This window comes from Oncorhynchus clarkii, chromosome 12 (genome assembly GCF_045791955.1).
Source record: "Oncorhynchus clarkii lewisi isolate Uvic-CL-2024 chromosome 12, UVic_Ocla_1.0, whole genome shotgun sequence".
Classification (NCBI taxonomy): Eukaryota; Metazoa; Chordata; class Actinopteri; order Salmoniformes; family Salmonidae; genus Oncorhynchus; species Oncorhynchus clarkii.
Window position 1 is genome coordinate 24,650,726 of NC_092158.1, and position 16,027 is coordinate 24,666,752.

General features: G+C 40.7%; 1 protein-coding gene across 1 annotated transcript in view; it reads left to right on the plus strand.

Annotated features, from left to right (window-relative positions):
• The window catches only part of LOC139422916 (roundabout homolog 2-like), a 149,515-nt gene that overhangs the window by 104,662 nt on the left and 28,826 nt on the right, over positions 1-16,027 (plus strand). The window contains exon 9 of the mRNA XM_071174386.1: positions 5,017-5,222. Within this exon, the coding sequence (XP_071030487.1) occupies positions 5,017-5,222 (206 nt within the window). The remainder of the gene's footprint in view (positions 1-5,016; positions 5,223-16,027) is intronic.

A 16,027-nucleotide genomic window follows, 5' to 3' on the forward strand; every position in this document is an offset into this window, starting at 1 on the left:
CTAATTACCATGACTAAACGGTGACGTGGAATTTGACTGCCTTCATGACTCGTGTCCGCCGGTGTGACGGTAATATGGTCACCGAAACAGCCCTACTTCAAACCTCACTTTTTTTATTTTTATTAAGGGTTAAGGTTTTGGGTAGAGTTAAAACATTAAAGCTGCAATGTGTAACTTTTTGGGCGACTTGACAAAATTCACTTAGAAATGTGAGTTATACATATGTAATTCTCATTGAAAGGAGGTCTAAGAAGTGGTAGATATGTTCTATGTGCACTATTTCTATGCTTCCTGTTTTTAAGTTTAATTTTTGCATCTTTTACTTTCGTTTTGTACACCAGCTTCAAACATTTGAAAATACAATATTTTTGGTTATAGAACATATATTAACAGCGGTTTAGATGGAACAATGATCACTTACACTATACTTGCTTGTTTGTCACATAAACTGAAATTAGGCGAACTGTTAGAATTTTAGCAACCAGGAAATTGGTAGAGCAATTTCTGCATAGTGCATCTTTAAGTTTAGGCATTCATTCCGATTGGTTACGTTAAGGGTTAAGGTACAAATCAATTCAAAATTTGTCTCTACAACTGGAATTGAACACGGGACCTTCAGAACTCGGGAGAGGCTATACGGACATACCTAGTGCCCAAATGTATTAGATGTTTGGTGCAGCAAAAGTAGAGTGGAGACAAACAGATTCGGTTCAGTAAGTCATCCTATTGAGCCCTTCCCAGCTTGCTAGTTGATAGATGTTGCTAGAAAGATGTTGCTTGCCTGCCAAAGTTGGAACAAGGGAGCATGCTTAGAATAGTTTTTTTTTAATGTAGACATTAATGCCGTAGTTGTAAGTTCTCGTTGAAAATCATTACAATAAATGTGCTTTAGCCTTCACCCTGGCCTGATGTTGACTACACTATCTAGCTACTTCCCTTTCCTTACTGCGGCAAGCAGGATTGAAGGGACACTGCCCTGTGTTGTTGTTGTTACCAGTTTACAGTGCAAACTGTCCCCATTGTCGTGTCTTTGGCATCATTAAACTGTAGATTAATCTTTATCAAATCTTTACTCTCTGTAATTATTATTATGCATTAAACTGATTAATCATGTAACTGTAATTAACTAGGAAGTCAGGGCACTAAGGAAAATATTCAGATTACAAAGTTATAATTTTCCTAATATAACTTTTTATATATTTTTATATTGGATAAATAGTCTTCTGATTAATTAATTATTCTTTACCTCACGTTAGTCTCATTCCAAACATCGTAAATTGTTGGTTATCTGCACAAACCCAGTCTTCACTATGAGTCATCCATACGTGAGTATAACATTTAAACGTGTTAACCCTCGCAAGGCTGCAGGCCCAGACGGCATCCCCAGCCGCGTTCTCAGAGCATGCGCAGACAGGCTGGCTGGTGTGTTTACGGACATATTCAATCAATCCTTATCCCAGTCTGCTGTTCCCACATGCTTCAAGAGGACCACCATTGTTCTTGTTCCCAAGAAAGCTAAGGTAACTGAGCTAAACGACTACCGCCCGCGTAGCACTCACTTCCGTTATCATTAAGTGCTTTGAGAGACTAGTCAAGGACCATATCACCTCCACCCTACCTGACACCCTAGACCCACTCCAATTTGCTTACCGCCCCAACAGGTCTACAGACAACGCAATCGCAACCACACTGCCCTAACCCATCTGGACAAAAGGAATACCTATGTGAGAATGCTGTTCATCGACTACAGCTCAGCATTTAACACCATAGTACCCTCCAAACTCGTCATCAAGCTCGAGACCCTGGGTCTCGACCCCGCCCTGTGCAACTGGGTACTGGACTTCCTGACTGGCTGTTCCCAGGTGGTGAGGGTAGGTAACAACATCTCCAACCCGCTGATCCTCAACACTGGGGTCCCACAAGGGTGCGTTCTGAGCCCTCTCCTGTACTCCCTGTTCACCCACGACTGCGTGGCCATGCATGTCTCCAACTCAATCATCAAGTTTGCGGACGACACTACAGTGGGAGGCTTGATTACCAACAACTACGAGAGTGCCTACAGGGAGGAGGTGAGGGCCCTTGGAGTGTGGTGTCAGGAAAATAACCTCACACTCAACGTCAACAAAACAAAGGAGATGATTGTGGACTTCAGGAAACAGCAGAGGGAGCACCCCCCTATCCACATCGACGGGACAGTAGTGGAGAGGGTAGGAGTCTGAAGATATTCGGCTTGTCACCAAAAGCACTCACAAACTTCTACAGATGCACAATCGAGAGCATCCTGTCGGGCTGTATCACCGCCTGGTACAGCAACTGCTCCGCCCACAACCGTAACGTTCTCCAGAGGGTAGTGTGGTCTGCTCAATGCAACTACCTGCCCTCCAGGACACCTACACCACCCGAGCCTGTTCACGCCGCTATCATCCAGAAGGCGAGGTCAGTACAGGTGCATCAAAACCGGCATGGTGGCTTGTTAGACAAAAGGGAAGTGGGGGTCAGCTGAGAAGTCACTACAGTGTTGATAATTATAACAATTGAAATGCAAATCCTTTGCACGTGAACGCTCACTCATTCGTGAACAATTGCAATCAATATATATATTTACGCTCAGTGTGTCGTCAGGGTCGCTGTTGAAAATGTTGTTTCTGTTTGAGAGTGTCCGTCCTCTCTCTCTCTCTCTGTATCGTGGTTAGAATGGATAGTTCAGAGTGACATTCATTCATGTCATTATAGGATAGATGTTTCGGAGGTTGTCGGTCTTCACGTTCAATGATACCGAATTCCTAGCTGCAGACTAGTAATTCATATCAAAGACTTGTCCTTATTCTGTCGATATCGATAGTCTAAGAGTTTAACCATGTGGTATGGTTAAAAGATTCAGCCATCTACTCAAACCTTGGCCCTCTCGTTATCGAGGTAAGCTGGTCTGCAACCTCTGTCCTCTCGTAATTGAGGGAAACATGGTCTGTTGAGAAATTCTCAAAGTGGGGATTTTATTCGGGAGAGCAGAAAAAGGCTGTCTCATGACGCCAGTTCCTAACTGTGCTCATGAGCGGTCCTCTGATTTTTCTTCATTAAACAGTCCAAAATCACATTACACAATTTTACAAACAGTATCATCTTCACTCATTCATCTTATACAACAATTAGATGTAAACCTCATATCTGAGGCTATTATATAAACAGCGTTATGGTAATGTGGCCGTATTGTCTCCCATGAGTTTCATAAAATTGTTCCAAACGGACCAGTTTGTAGCTGGATTCTTCACTGATATTTTATACCTCCACCATACCTTATATCTCCAGAACATAAATGTTCTTTGGTTCTCCAGTTCTGTGAGGTGGAAGAAATTCCTTTGTTCTCTATGAAAATTCACTCTCTCTATACTGTGGCCATGAGGAGATAATCTCCTCCAGAAATGTACGACCTCTCTCTGACTGCAGCAGCCTGGGTGTAGGAGACAGGGAGAGGGGGATGGGGCTTGCTGTACCCAAAGAGGGCAAAGTCATGACACCATTGAGCAGTAGACTGTATCACTATGACATCCACATGTTGACTACAGTAGTATCAAATACCAATATTACAAGTTATCTCTCATGTTGGATGTTATCCTACTCTAAATAAAATCAAGTGGGATGTAACAAATTGCCCAATTTAGCTACCGCCAGCGAAGCCGCTCACGTCGGCAAGCACTAGCCTCTAAGCCCAACCATATTGCATTGCTCCGGGAGACCTGTTGCCCGGAGAAAAGATGCTAGCAAGCGCCTCAATAGAACACTGTTGCACTGGTCATTCGCAACTTCTTCTCATTATGTTAGCTAATTGGCATGCCACGGTGACAGCCAGATGTCGACTGCAATACGACAAATTATTTCTCCCTCGACCATCAAATAAACATCACTTTCTTTTACAATTTTTAACTAGTGCCATACTGCTGTTGTTGCCAGCATAAACTAGTATGCTGGGAAGTTCTCATCAAGATCACTGACTGAACCGAATCCATTCATCTACACTCCACTCTCAATTGCGTGACATACGTCATCAATTTGGGCACCAGGCGTATCAATATATACTTTCCCATTCCACCGCCGCTATCCACAACGCCTTAGCAAACCCAAGCCTACTTGATCGTAATAACGCTCACTCTTGCCTCTTTTGGCCGGTTTCAAAGACATTTACAGATGTCCTCAGGACATGGACAGGCGTTAGCAATTTCTAAGTCAATTTTGAGCAAAAATTGGCTGGAAAAATCATGCAAGAAAGAAGTAATCTTTTGTTATAGCATCTGATTACAGTTAAATAATATTTTTTGAGTCTAGCAATTGTTCAATATTAGTCATACAATGCGATGCTGACAATTATTACGTATACAGTGGGTATAGTATAAAAGTCTCAGTTAGCAGAGTAAAAGGATGACTCACTCTATAAAGGCTGGTGTCTGATTGGTTTCTCTGCATTTCTGGTTTAGTGACTGTCCTCTGAGTCTGAAGGAGCTTTGATAGACTTTTAGAGCACTAGAACCTGGTGCAAATACTCTGTCTGAGTTGAGACTAACAGCACTGATGAGCAGGGGAAGAAGAGACAATATTAAAAGATTGAATACCCCAGAAATGCAGTGGCTTGTTTCTTGTCTGGGGGAGGGGGAGGGGGCTGTGAGGTGCAGCGGTGAGTCAGAGGAGGAAGAGAAGGAAGAAGAGAAGGAAGGAGGGAGGGTGTGAATGTGTTGTGAGGAAGGCAGGGTAATTAGCGCCGTAGGCGAGCCATCGTTATTCTGCACCTTGTAAATAGAGCGCTATGGTGTGATGTGGTACCATTAGCACACACTATCAGAAACCTGCAAACGACCCCCAAAACAGGTACCCCCTATCACAACAGATACATCAAGAAGACCTTGCTTCTCCAATGATAAATTCATTAACGTTTATGGGATCAAATTTGTAATTTAGTATAGCACTAAACTGTAATTCATAGTTTGTGTTTCATTGTTTTCATTGTGATTCCTTGTTTTTCTCCAGCCTTAAAGGACCGCCCCCCGCCCATCATCCGGCAGGGCCCGTCCAACCAGACACAGGCTGTTGGGGGTGTGGCCCTGCTGAGGTGCCAGGCGTCAGGGGACCCGGAGCCCACCGTTACCTGGCTGAAGGACGGCCTCAGTCTGCTGGGAAAGGACCTTCGCATGGCCCTGCTGGAGCCTGGCAGCCTGCAGATCCAAAGCACCAGGGTGGGTTCATAGGACTGATGCTGTACAAACACAATACACACAGTCACAGCAGCAAGCCTCCACACTGTGTTCACTCATGATTGATTTGGCCATGAGTCTGCCAGCCATAGTGACTCCATCTTTTCTCTCTCTGCTTCTCTACTTTCATTGCGTTCTTTTCAATAAACTACCCATTCTTTACAGTTTCTCTCTATTCTCAAAGGCAGGTTGTTAAGGTTTGTGTGTGTGTGTGTGTGTGTGTGTGTGTGTGTGTGTGTGTGTGTGTGTGTGTGTGTGTGTGTGTGTGTGTGTGTGTGTGTGTGTGTGTGTGTGTGTGTTTGTCGCTCAGTATGTGTGCGTGCGCACGTGTGTTTATGCGCTTGCCTCTCATATTGCTTGTGAGAGAGAGGAGAGAACAAATTCCCTTCTGATGTCAGTGAGATGTAATTCAAATGGACAAGTGCAGGCAGGTTGCCTTTAAAGATGAATAGGGGGTATTGATTTTTATAAGTCATTTAAAGCTGTCATTTAGAGCCATTCACCTAGGCAGCATTTAGAGATGCTCTAACCCAAGGACAGTGATTGGGGGGAATGCAAGCATGTAAGGGACAGATCGAAATGGACAAATAACAATATATGTAAAAACACATCCCTCCCTACCTTGTAGGCTTACCCAGTATTGAATCTCTGAATTTGATTCAACATTTTGATGTTTTGTACCAGATGTCTCTTTCCATTCATCAAATTTCCTCTACACAGTTTGGATTGATTGATTGATTGAAAGTTAAAAATGTATACGTACAGTGCATTCGGAAAGTATTCAGACACCTTCACTTTTCCATTTTTTTTTCCATTACAGCCTTATTCAAAAATTGATTAAATGTTTATTTTCCTCGTCATTCTAAACACAATACCGCACGATGACAAAGTGAAAACAGGTTTTTATAAATTTTTAGATTTATAAGAAATGTTTATACATTTTTGCAAATGTATTAAAATGAAAAACAGAAATACCTTATTTACATAAGTATTCAGACCCTTTGCGATGAGACTTGACATTGAGCACAGGTGCATCCTGTTTCCATTGATCATCCTTGAGATGTTTCTACAACTTTATTGGAGTCCACCTGTGTTAAATTCAATTGATTGGACATGATTTGGAAAGGTACACTCCTGTCTATATAAGGTCCCAGTTGACAGTGCATGTCAGAGCAAAAACCAAGCCATGAGGTCAAAGGACTTGTCCGTATAGCCCCGAGACAAGACTGAGTCGAGGCACAGATCTGGGGAAAGGTACCAAAACATTTCTGCAGCATTGAACCATTGGCTTTCATCATTGTTAAATGGAAGAAGTTTGGAACCACCAAGACTCATATTAGAGCTGTCCGCCCGGCTAAACTGAGTAATCAGGGGAGAATGGCCTTGGTCAGGGAGGTGACCAAGAACCCGATGGTCACTCTGACAGAGCTCTAGAGTTCCTCTGTGTAAATGGAAGAACCTTCCAGAAGGACAACCATTTCTGCTGCACTCCACCAATCAGGCCTTTATTGTAGAGTGGCCAGATGGAAGGCACTCCTCATCAAAAGGCACATGACAGCCCACGTGGAGTTTGCCAAATGGACTCTCAGACTATGAGAAACAAAATTCTCTGGTCTGATGAAACCAAGATTGAACTCTTTGGCCTGAATACCAAGTGTTACGTCTGGAGTAAACCTGGCACCGTCCCTTTGTTGAAGCATGGTCTTGGCAGAATCATGCTGTGGGGATGTTTTTCAGTGGCAGGGACTGGGAGACTAGTCGGGATCAAGGGAAAGATAAACAGAACAAAGTACTGAGAGATCCATAATAATAACCTGCTCCAGAGCGCTCAGGATCTCAGACTGGGGAGAAAGTTCACATTTTAACAGGACAAAAACCCTAAGCACACAGCCAAGACAACACAGGAGTGGCTTCGGGACAAGTCTCTGAATGTCTTTGAGTGACCCAGCCAGAGCCTGGACTTGATCCAGATCTAGTATCTCTGGAGAGACCTGCAAATAGCTGCGCAGCGACGCTCAGCATCCAACCTGCCAGAGCTTGAGAGGGTCTGCAGAAGAATGAGAGAAACTCCTCAAATACAGGTATGCCAAGCTTGTAGCGTCATACTCAAGAAGACTCGAGGCTGTAATCGCTACCAAAGGTGCTTCAACAAAGTACTGAGTAAGGAGTCTGAATACTTATGTAAATGTGATATTTCAGTTTTTATTTTTAATACATTTGCAAAACTTTTTAAAAACGTGTTTTTGCTTTGTCATTATGGGGTATTGTATGTAGATTGATGAGGGAAAAAATATTTAATCAATTTTAGAATAAGGCTGTAACGTAACAAAATGTGGAAAAAGTCAAGGGGTCTGAATACAGAAATCATGTTTAAAGTGACTGGGATTGCACAATATAGTCAGGGACTTATTTCCATTGTGGTCACTACATTTGCTGCAGCACATGCTGCAGAAATATAAGGACTGAATGCATGCCTAATTTACACTTCTCTATCTGGCTTTTGGGGGTCACCTTATTTTTTAACATTTATTGGATAACGGCACAATCATTTGGGCTTGGGCTCATAACATTATTTAATGTATGACTCATCAGCCTCAGGTAGCATCAGACTTGAATTTTCATGCCGATCAAAGCTCTAATCAAATCCAGACATACAGTGCCTTGCGAAAGTATTCGGCCCCCTTGAACTTTGCGACCTTTTGCCACATTTCAGGCTTCAAACATAAAGATATAAAACTGTATTTTTTTGTGAAGAATCAACAACAAGTGGGACACAATCATGAAGTGGAACGACATTTATTGGATATTTCAAACTTTTTTAACAGATCAAAAACTGAAAAAATGGCCGTGCAAAATTATTCAGCCCCCTTAAGTGAATACTTTGTAGCGCCACCTTTTGCTGCGATTACAGCTGTAAGTCGCTTGGGGTATGTCTCTATCAGTTTTGCACATCGAGAGACTGAAATGTTTTCCCATTCCTCCTTGCAAAACAGCTCGAGCTCAGTGAGGTTGGATGGAGAGCATTTGTGAACAGCAGTTTTCAGTTCTTTCCACAGATTCTCGATTGGATTCAGGTCTGGACTTTGACTTGGCCATTCTAACACCTGGATATGTTTATTTTTGAACCATTCCATTGTAGATTTTGCTTTATGTTTTGGATCATTGTCTTGTTGGAAGACAAATCTCCGTCCCAGTCTCAGGTCTTTTGCAGACTCCATCAGGTTTTCTTCCAGAATGGTCCTGTATTTGGCTCCATCCATCTTCCCATCAATTTTAACCATCTTCCCTGTCCCTGCTGAAGAAAAGCAGGCCCAAACCATGATGCTGCCACCACCATGTTTGACAGTGGGGATGGTGTGTTCAGCTGTGTTGCTTTTACGCCAAACATAACGTTTTGCATTGTTGCCAAAAAGTTCAATTTTGGTTTCATCTGACCAGAGCAGCGTCTTCCACATGTTTGGTGTGTCTCCCAGGTGGCTTGTGGCAAACTTTAAACGACACTTTTTATGGATATCTTTAAGAAATGGCTTTCTTCTTGCCACTCTTCCATAAAGGCCAGATTTGTGCAATATACGACTGATTGTTGTCCTATGGACAGAGTCTCCCACCTCAGCTGTAGATCTCTGCAGTTCATCCAGAGTGATCATGGGCCTCTTGGCTGCATCTCTGATCAGTCTTCTCTTCTTCATGATGCTCTCTGCGCTTTTAACGGACCTCTGAGACTATCACAGTGCAGGTGCATTTATACGGAGACTTGATTACACACAGGTGGATTGTATTTATCATCATTAGTCATGTAGGTCAACATTGGATCATTCAGAGATCCTCACTGAACTTCTGGAGAGAGTTTGCTGCACTGAAAGTAAAGGGGCTGAATAATTTTGCACGCCCAATTTTTCAGTTTTGATTTGTTAAAAAAGTTTGAAATATCCAATAAATGTTGTTTCACTTCATGATTGTGTCCCACTTGTTGTTGATTCTTCACAAAAAAATACAGTTTTATATCTTTATGTTTGAAGCCTGAAATGTGGCAAAAGGTCGCAAAGTTCAAGGGGGCCGAATACTTTCGCAAGGCACTGTACATGTATTAATATGCTTTAGAATGGCTCTTCCGATTTGGGCGGGAAATACCAGATTACCCGGGATAAAAGTGGATATTTTCGAGGTGGAACATTTTGTAAAATACCAGGAAAATATTCAAACCTAGTCTGTAGCTTCTTTTTTAGATGTTTGGGGTTGCTTGTGAACCATGATGTGCAGGCATAAACAAAGTGACACTGGACGAGCACACCGTCTTTACGGTGTCTATAGGTTTCCATCTAATTGGCGACAGATTTTCATGTGAATATTCTAAAATATGCCTCAAAACAATATGCATATTTCAGGGTTTCCTTTAGAGGAAAATATGTCGCCTGACAACGTGACTGGGAAGCCTTTAATTTACTAGACATTTGAGAAATTTACTGGACATACATTTGCATTCAGATCCGAATTGGCGGAACCAGCGCCATCAATAAATGAGGGTTATTGGCCAAATGAGCCACATTACGTGTCCCTAAAAACAGCTTATATCAAACATTATTCCTTATGTTTCGATGTGTAGCATATGCAACATTTTGTTATTGGTTTGTAGGCTTCTTTCCTAAAAAAATAATTGTCCACCTCACAATTCAGCTGTCAGAGATTTGAGCACAAAATGCATCAGGACATTGCATGCATAGGCCTATTGGCTTAGGTGTCCACTATATGATATTAACATTACAAATATATAGAGCCTATATAAGGAAGCCTATTGGCTTAGGTGTCCACTATATGATATTAACATTACAAATATATAGAGCCTATATAAGGAAGTGATGCGTAGGCCTAGCCCCAGAGAGATAGAGACAGATGCAATGTATGCTGGTGGCATGCTATGACACTGACATGCATTTCTTTATGTCAGATGGCTAGATAGTACAGATGTACAGAAGGAGGCTGATTTGTTATTTTTCAATCAGAATATCTGGTATAAAGATAAGCATTGTTATATTATAGTAGGCATGAAACATTCTTCCTCACCTCAAGTTCTACTGTTGGAGTCAGTTGGAGCGCCAGGGCACACTGCCTTCATAGCATATGCTTGCAGTGGCTAAAGCTTAATATCAGCCACACCAAACCTTCACTAAAGTGTATTATTTACGAAAATGTCAAAAGTATTTTAAGCCATTGTTTATAGGGAAAATACGAGCAGGCAAACACAGCATTAAAGTTGGAACTTAATTTGGTTTCAACCTTTACAGAAGTTTTGAACAGGCTATATTGCAGCAATTACCAACAAAGGCAAGTGTCTACCATACCCAACAAATGACAGAAAAAGTATAATGTTATTTATATTAAAACAGGCCTACTTATAACCTATCTTAAGCACTCAATTAAAAAGACAGATGTAATTTTAGCCAATGAAAATGTCTCCAAATGTTTAAACAAAACAGGTTTTTAATATTTAAAGAACTGGTTTTGAATAATAAATAAGCTTACAAAAATAACAATGATATACAGTAATACTAATAAAGATAAAAGAAATTACTATAGAGCTCCAAAATGCTGCATTCTTCAGATCTACAATATTAAAATGTACATTCAATTCCCCTCATAAGCTTTTCACTATACTGTAGGCATACTATTTTTCTTCTTTGGTTTAACTTCAATGAAAAAGGCCTCCATCGTCACAATCAACAGTAGCCTAGGCCAATAAAATCTGTGTGTAAATACGTAGTGCACATACAAAATATCTTTTGGGTTTAAATTGCTATGTACCTAATACAAAATACAAGTTAAAAGGGTTTCCATTGCATTTTCAACTCTACTGATGGTTTTGTCACAGAAATGTTGCGTAGGTATAGCGAATGTGCCCACCGGTATTGGCACACGCACTCTAGTCAACAGCTTGCAGATACAGTGCAGGTATAGCCTACTACATGATGATATTATTATGGACAAAGTGTGAGATTAAACGGCAGCCAAGCATCGATCATCATGTCAACTGAATAAGACCCTCGATATCTATTGAAATGAGCGTCAACCTTATCAATGTGCACTTTCACCACCCTGTGAAGTTCATCAGAACTTATTTCATCTGTAGCCTAATAAACTGCATACTTTCCTATGATGTGTTGACATTTTTTACTCGCGTAAACAATTTGGATGGAAACCTGGTTAATGTCAAGCTATTTTGAGGATGCTGGAATTATATTTTGGATGAACGTGTGCATGCCTACAGGAAACTTTTGAATTAGCATAATTAGATGGCATATTGTGACTGGTTGTGTTTATATATAAACATTTATATATATATAAATATTTTGGCGATATTGAAGCATTTGTTTCTAGGTGTGCAAGGAATAGCTGCATGGATTGGAGAGGAGGCAGAGAGTGTGTTGAACTTTCCTGAGTAACTGGGCCTGCCGGGAGCATATGTGGCCACATTACTATAGGAAGACTTGGAAGAATGATGATCTGCAACAGATTGCTCATTCAGTATCAGAAGTAAAAAATACAGCAAGACTGGCCTGCTACAGTGTGTTTATAGACCTTATAAACTGCCAAGAGTAGACCCAAAACAACCTTGAAACATTGAAATCGCAGGGCTTTTGCGACAATATTTTAATGACATTTTCACTGCAGCCTAGAGTAGGCTAGAATGTTGTACTCACTGGAAAACAATAATGCAATGTTCCATTGCATTGTGGGGTGGTAGGCTAGTCTAGGTAGGATCATTGCATTGTCCCTAAACAACACCAATAGGGTAATTGTTTTAGCTGTGTGTCTCATGTCTCTACTGCCTATCAGCTATTCCTATTTGTTCTTGTCGATTCATATAACAAGTGTATGCAGCTTTGAATGTTTTTATGTGTGGTATGATTGCTAGTTAGCCTATTGCAGATCTGGACAAACGATCCACCTACCACTATTGTCACTATAAATGGTGGATCTACGGCATACAAGACCGTTAGGTTTACTATACTGTGGTATAGTAAAAGTTAGCACATGGAATAGCGTACTGCATAAGGGGAGTACCAAAACACAGTGATTTTGGGGAGGTGCACGCAAGCAGGTGAGGAAATGTGGCTAGGATGGAAGAAACGATGTAGTAAAACTTGTAAAAGAGCAATTGTAAAAAAATATAAAAAACACACAACCCTTCCCAATCCCCCCAAAAAAGTTTGACAACCCTCTCCTATTTTGGAGAGAGAGAGAGAACAAGGGAGAAAGAGAGGGGGAACAAGGGAGAGAGAGATAGGAAACAAGGGAGAGAGAGAGAGAGAGCAGGAACAAAGGAGAGAGAGAGAGAGCGGGAACAAGGGAGAGCGAGAGAGAGAGTGTGTAAGGGAGCAGCCCCAGTATTTAAGAGGCCAACGTTAAATAGATTATCATGTCCCTGTTTCACTGTGTCTGATCTGTACTGATGATGATAGGGCTGAGGATGTGGGAGGCTGACTAGTACTAAGCAATTGTGTTTTTTTTATAACTTCAGCACTTTTAGCACATCATCCCTCGCTCTGTCTTCTTGTTGTCACCCACTCCCTCTCTCCCTGGGTGCGAATCAGGCCAGTGGAGGTTAATGCATTTTTTGTGTACTGCTGCCTACCCTTTAAATACAGAGGTTGACAAAAGGGCTGTGAAGGCCAACTGGGATCAAGGTTGGACTAGAAAGACCAATGGAGCCAACAAGCATCACCACCAAACAATATTACTACTATCAAAAAGGCACACTGGTTTTAATGAGCATACAGTGCCTTCACTGGTATAACTCAGTTTCTCTGGACCCCCCTTTAAATAAATATAAACATTTAAGTATAGACTACTGATCACTGTCCATAGTGCTGAAATTGTGACGTCTATGCGGCTGCCTGCCTATCGATGATAGGCTTTCTGTGATGCCATGGCTTAGCTTAGCTTTAGCTGATAGATACATGTTTATTGGTAGGCCTATTTGGTCGTCATTTTCTCATATTAAGCCTAACATTTCATGAAGGTCTATATGGTGTCACAATGCTGCAATTTTTATACTGCCGGCTGGTGGCAAATTCAAATAAATGTTTGATGCAACAGCATACTAATCAGCTAGATTTTTTTAACTGTCCCGTATAGGCTACCTGAACCTGAATGACATGAGCCATCCTCGCTCTCTCTCTCCCAGCTTGGATAGAAAGTTGTGCGTAAAACCAGTCCATTGATGCCAAATAATACAGTCAGTCCACCCTCAAAACACTAGCTTGCTAGGGATTGTTTCATTATGCAGTGTACTATCTATAGCTATATAGCGTATTTAGCTGTGATTTATAAACTTGTTAATAAAATGACACATCAAATAGCCAAACAATGAGGACAAAAGTAGTCGGCTTAAGGATAAATTCAGCCACTATTTATTGTTGAACTCAGCGGGTTTTGTCTGGCTATTGGGCTGCAATATTCTATGTAAATTAAATCAAATTAAATTAAATCCAACTTGAGAGACTCCCCTGATCTTCTGAATTCTCCTTTTTTTGTGAGCAAATGTTTCCACCACTGCCTGTAGGCCCAGGTCGCGGAACCAACTGTTTTATATATTGGGTATTGCCAACCTAGACAGTCTTTTCTGATACATTGCTCTGCACACAATTTAAACGTAGCCTTGAATGATGCATGACAAGATATAACACAGAAAAAGGACTGTTGATATTGCAACCACACAATTTAAGCGCTTGTTCACTATTATGAACGAAATCGCAAACAGCTTTTTTAGTTCAAGCCCCAAGAACTGTTGTCTGCTAAAGATGATAATCTGTTTGCATCTGTCAATTTATTGGTTGCCCAGTATTCAGACAAGCTATCCCCAGAGCTTCCTATACAGTGAATCTCTTTCCGTAATGTGTTGAGGCTGGCAATTAAGGAGAATGAGAGGATTAATTAAAGATGTTGCAGAACTGCTGTATTTCAAGCTCAACTCCCTTCTGCCCAGTTTCCCTGATGTTGCTAACGCAATCAAACTGTTTTTACCATTCCTGTAACTGTCGCTTCTGTGGAGAGATCATTTTCTAATTTAAAACCTATTAATAACTACCTAAGATCCATTAGGCTCTCGGTCTGATATGCGCTTTTGAACAACTGAGTAAGCTCCACTCATTGCACTGGCGCCATCATAGACTTGACCATTTGTTCACTGATATCCCCTCATACTTATAATCAGTTTATTTTAAATGTTTTAGTCACATTCCTGAAGCCCAAGAAACAAACACTTAGCCTCCTAGCACAAATGTAAATTAAAACGTTTTATGAATTACTTTTTGGAGGGTTAATGTCAATGCATTTTTTCCCACATTTTGTTGTGTTACAAGGTGGGGTTAAAATGTATTTAATTGTAAAAAAAAAACAACAACAAAATACTCTGTAATGTCAAAGTGGAAAAACAATTCTAACATTTGTAAAAAATTCATGAACATTTAAACCACAATATGTCTTGATTACATAAGTATTCAACCTCCTGAGTCAATACATGTTAGAATCTCATTTGGCATTGATTACAGCTGTGAGTCTTTCTGGGTACGTCTCTAAGAGCTTTGCACACATTGATTGTACAATATTTTCACATTTTTATTTTTAGATTTCTTCAAGCTCTGTCAGGTTGGTTGTTGACCATTGCTAGAAAACATTTTTTAAGTATTGACATAGATTTCAAGCCAAAGTTAAATCTGTAACTAGGCCACTCAGGAACATTAATTGTAGTTTTGGTAAGCAACTCCGGTGTACATTTGGCCTTATGTTTTAGGTTATTGTCCTGCTGAAAGGTGAATTTGTCTCCCGGTGTCTGTTGGAAAGCAGACTGAACCAGGTTTTCCTCTAGGATTTAGCCTGTGCTGAGCTCTATTCAGTTTATTTCTATAAAACAAAAACACCTTAGTCCTCGCCGATGACAAGCATACCCACAACATGGTGCAGCCACCACCATGCTTGATAATATGAGGAGTGGTACTCGGTGATGATTTACCCCAAATATAATGTGTGGTATTCGGGAAATAAAGTTATTTTCTCTGCCCCATTTTTGCAGTTTTACTTTAGTGCCTTATTGCAAACCGGATGCATGTTTTGGAATATTTTTATTCTGTACAGGCTTCCTTCTTTTCACTCTTTTAGGTCATTTAGGTTAGTATTGTGGAGTAACTACAATGTTGAGCCATCCTCAGTTTTCTCCTATCACAGCCATTAAACTCTGTAACTGTTTTAAAGTCACCATTGGCCGTATGGTGAAATCCCTGAGCGGATTCCTTCCTATCCGGCAGCTGAGTTAGGAAGGCCCTCTGTGTCTTTGTAGTGACTGGGTGTATTTTTACACCAACCAAAGTGTAATTAAAAAGTAACTTCAGCATGTTCAAAGGGATATTCAATGTCTGCTTTTTTTTACCCGTCTACCCTTTTTTGCGAGGCATTTAAAAACCTCCCTGATCTTTTTTGTTGAATCTGTGTTTGAAGTTCACTGCTCGACTGAGGGACCTTACAGATAATTGTATGTGTGGGGTAAAGAGATGAGGTAGTCATAAAAAAATTATGTTAAATACTATTATTGGACACAAGGTCCGAGCAACTTATTATGTGACTTGTTAAGCACATTTTTACTTTTGAACTTATTTAGGCTTGCCATAACAAAGGGGTGAATGCTTATTGACTCAAGACATTTCAGCATTTCATTTTTTATTCATTTGTAATTCAACTTTGGCATTATGGGGTATTGTGTGTAGGCCAATGACACAAAATCTAAATTTGATCTA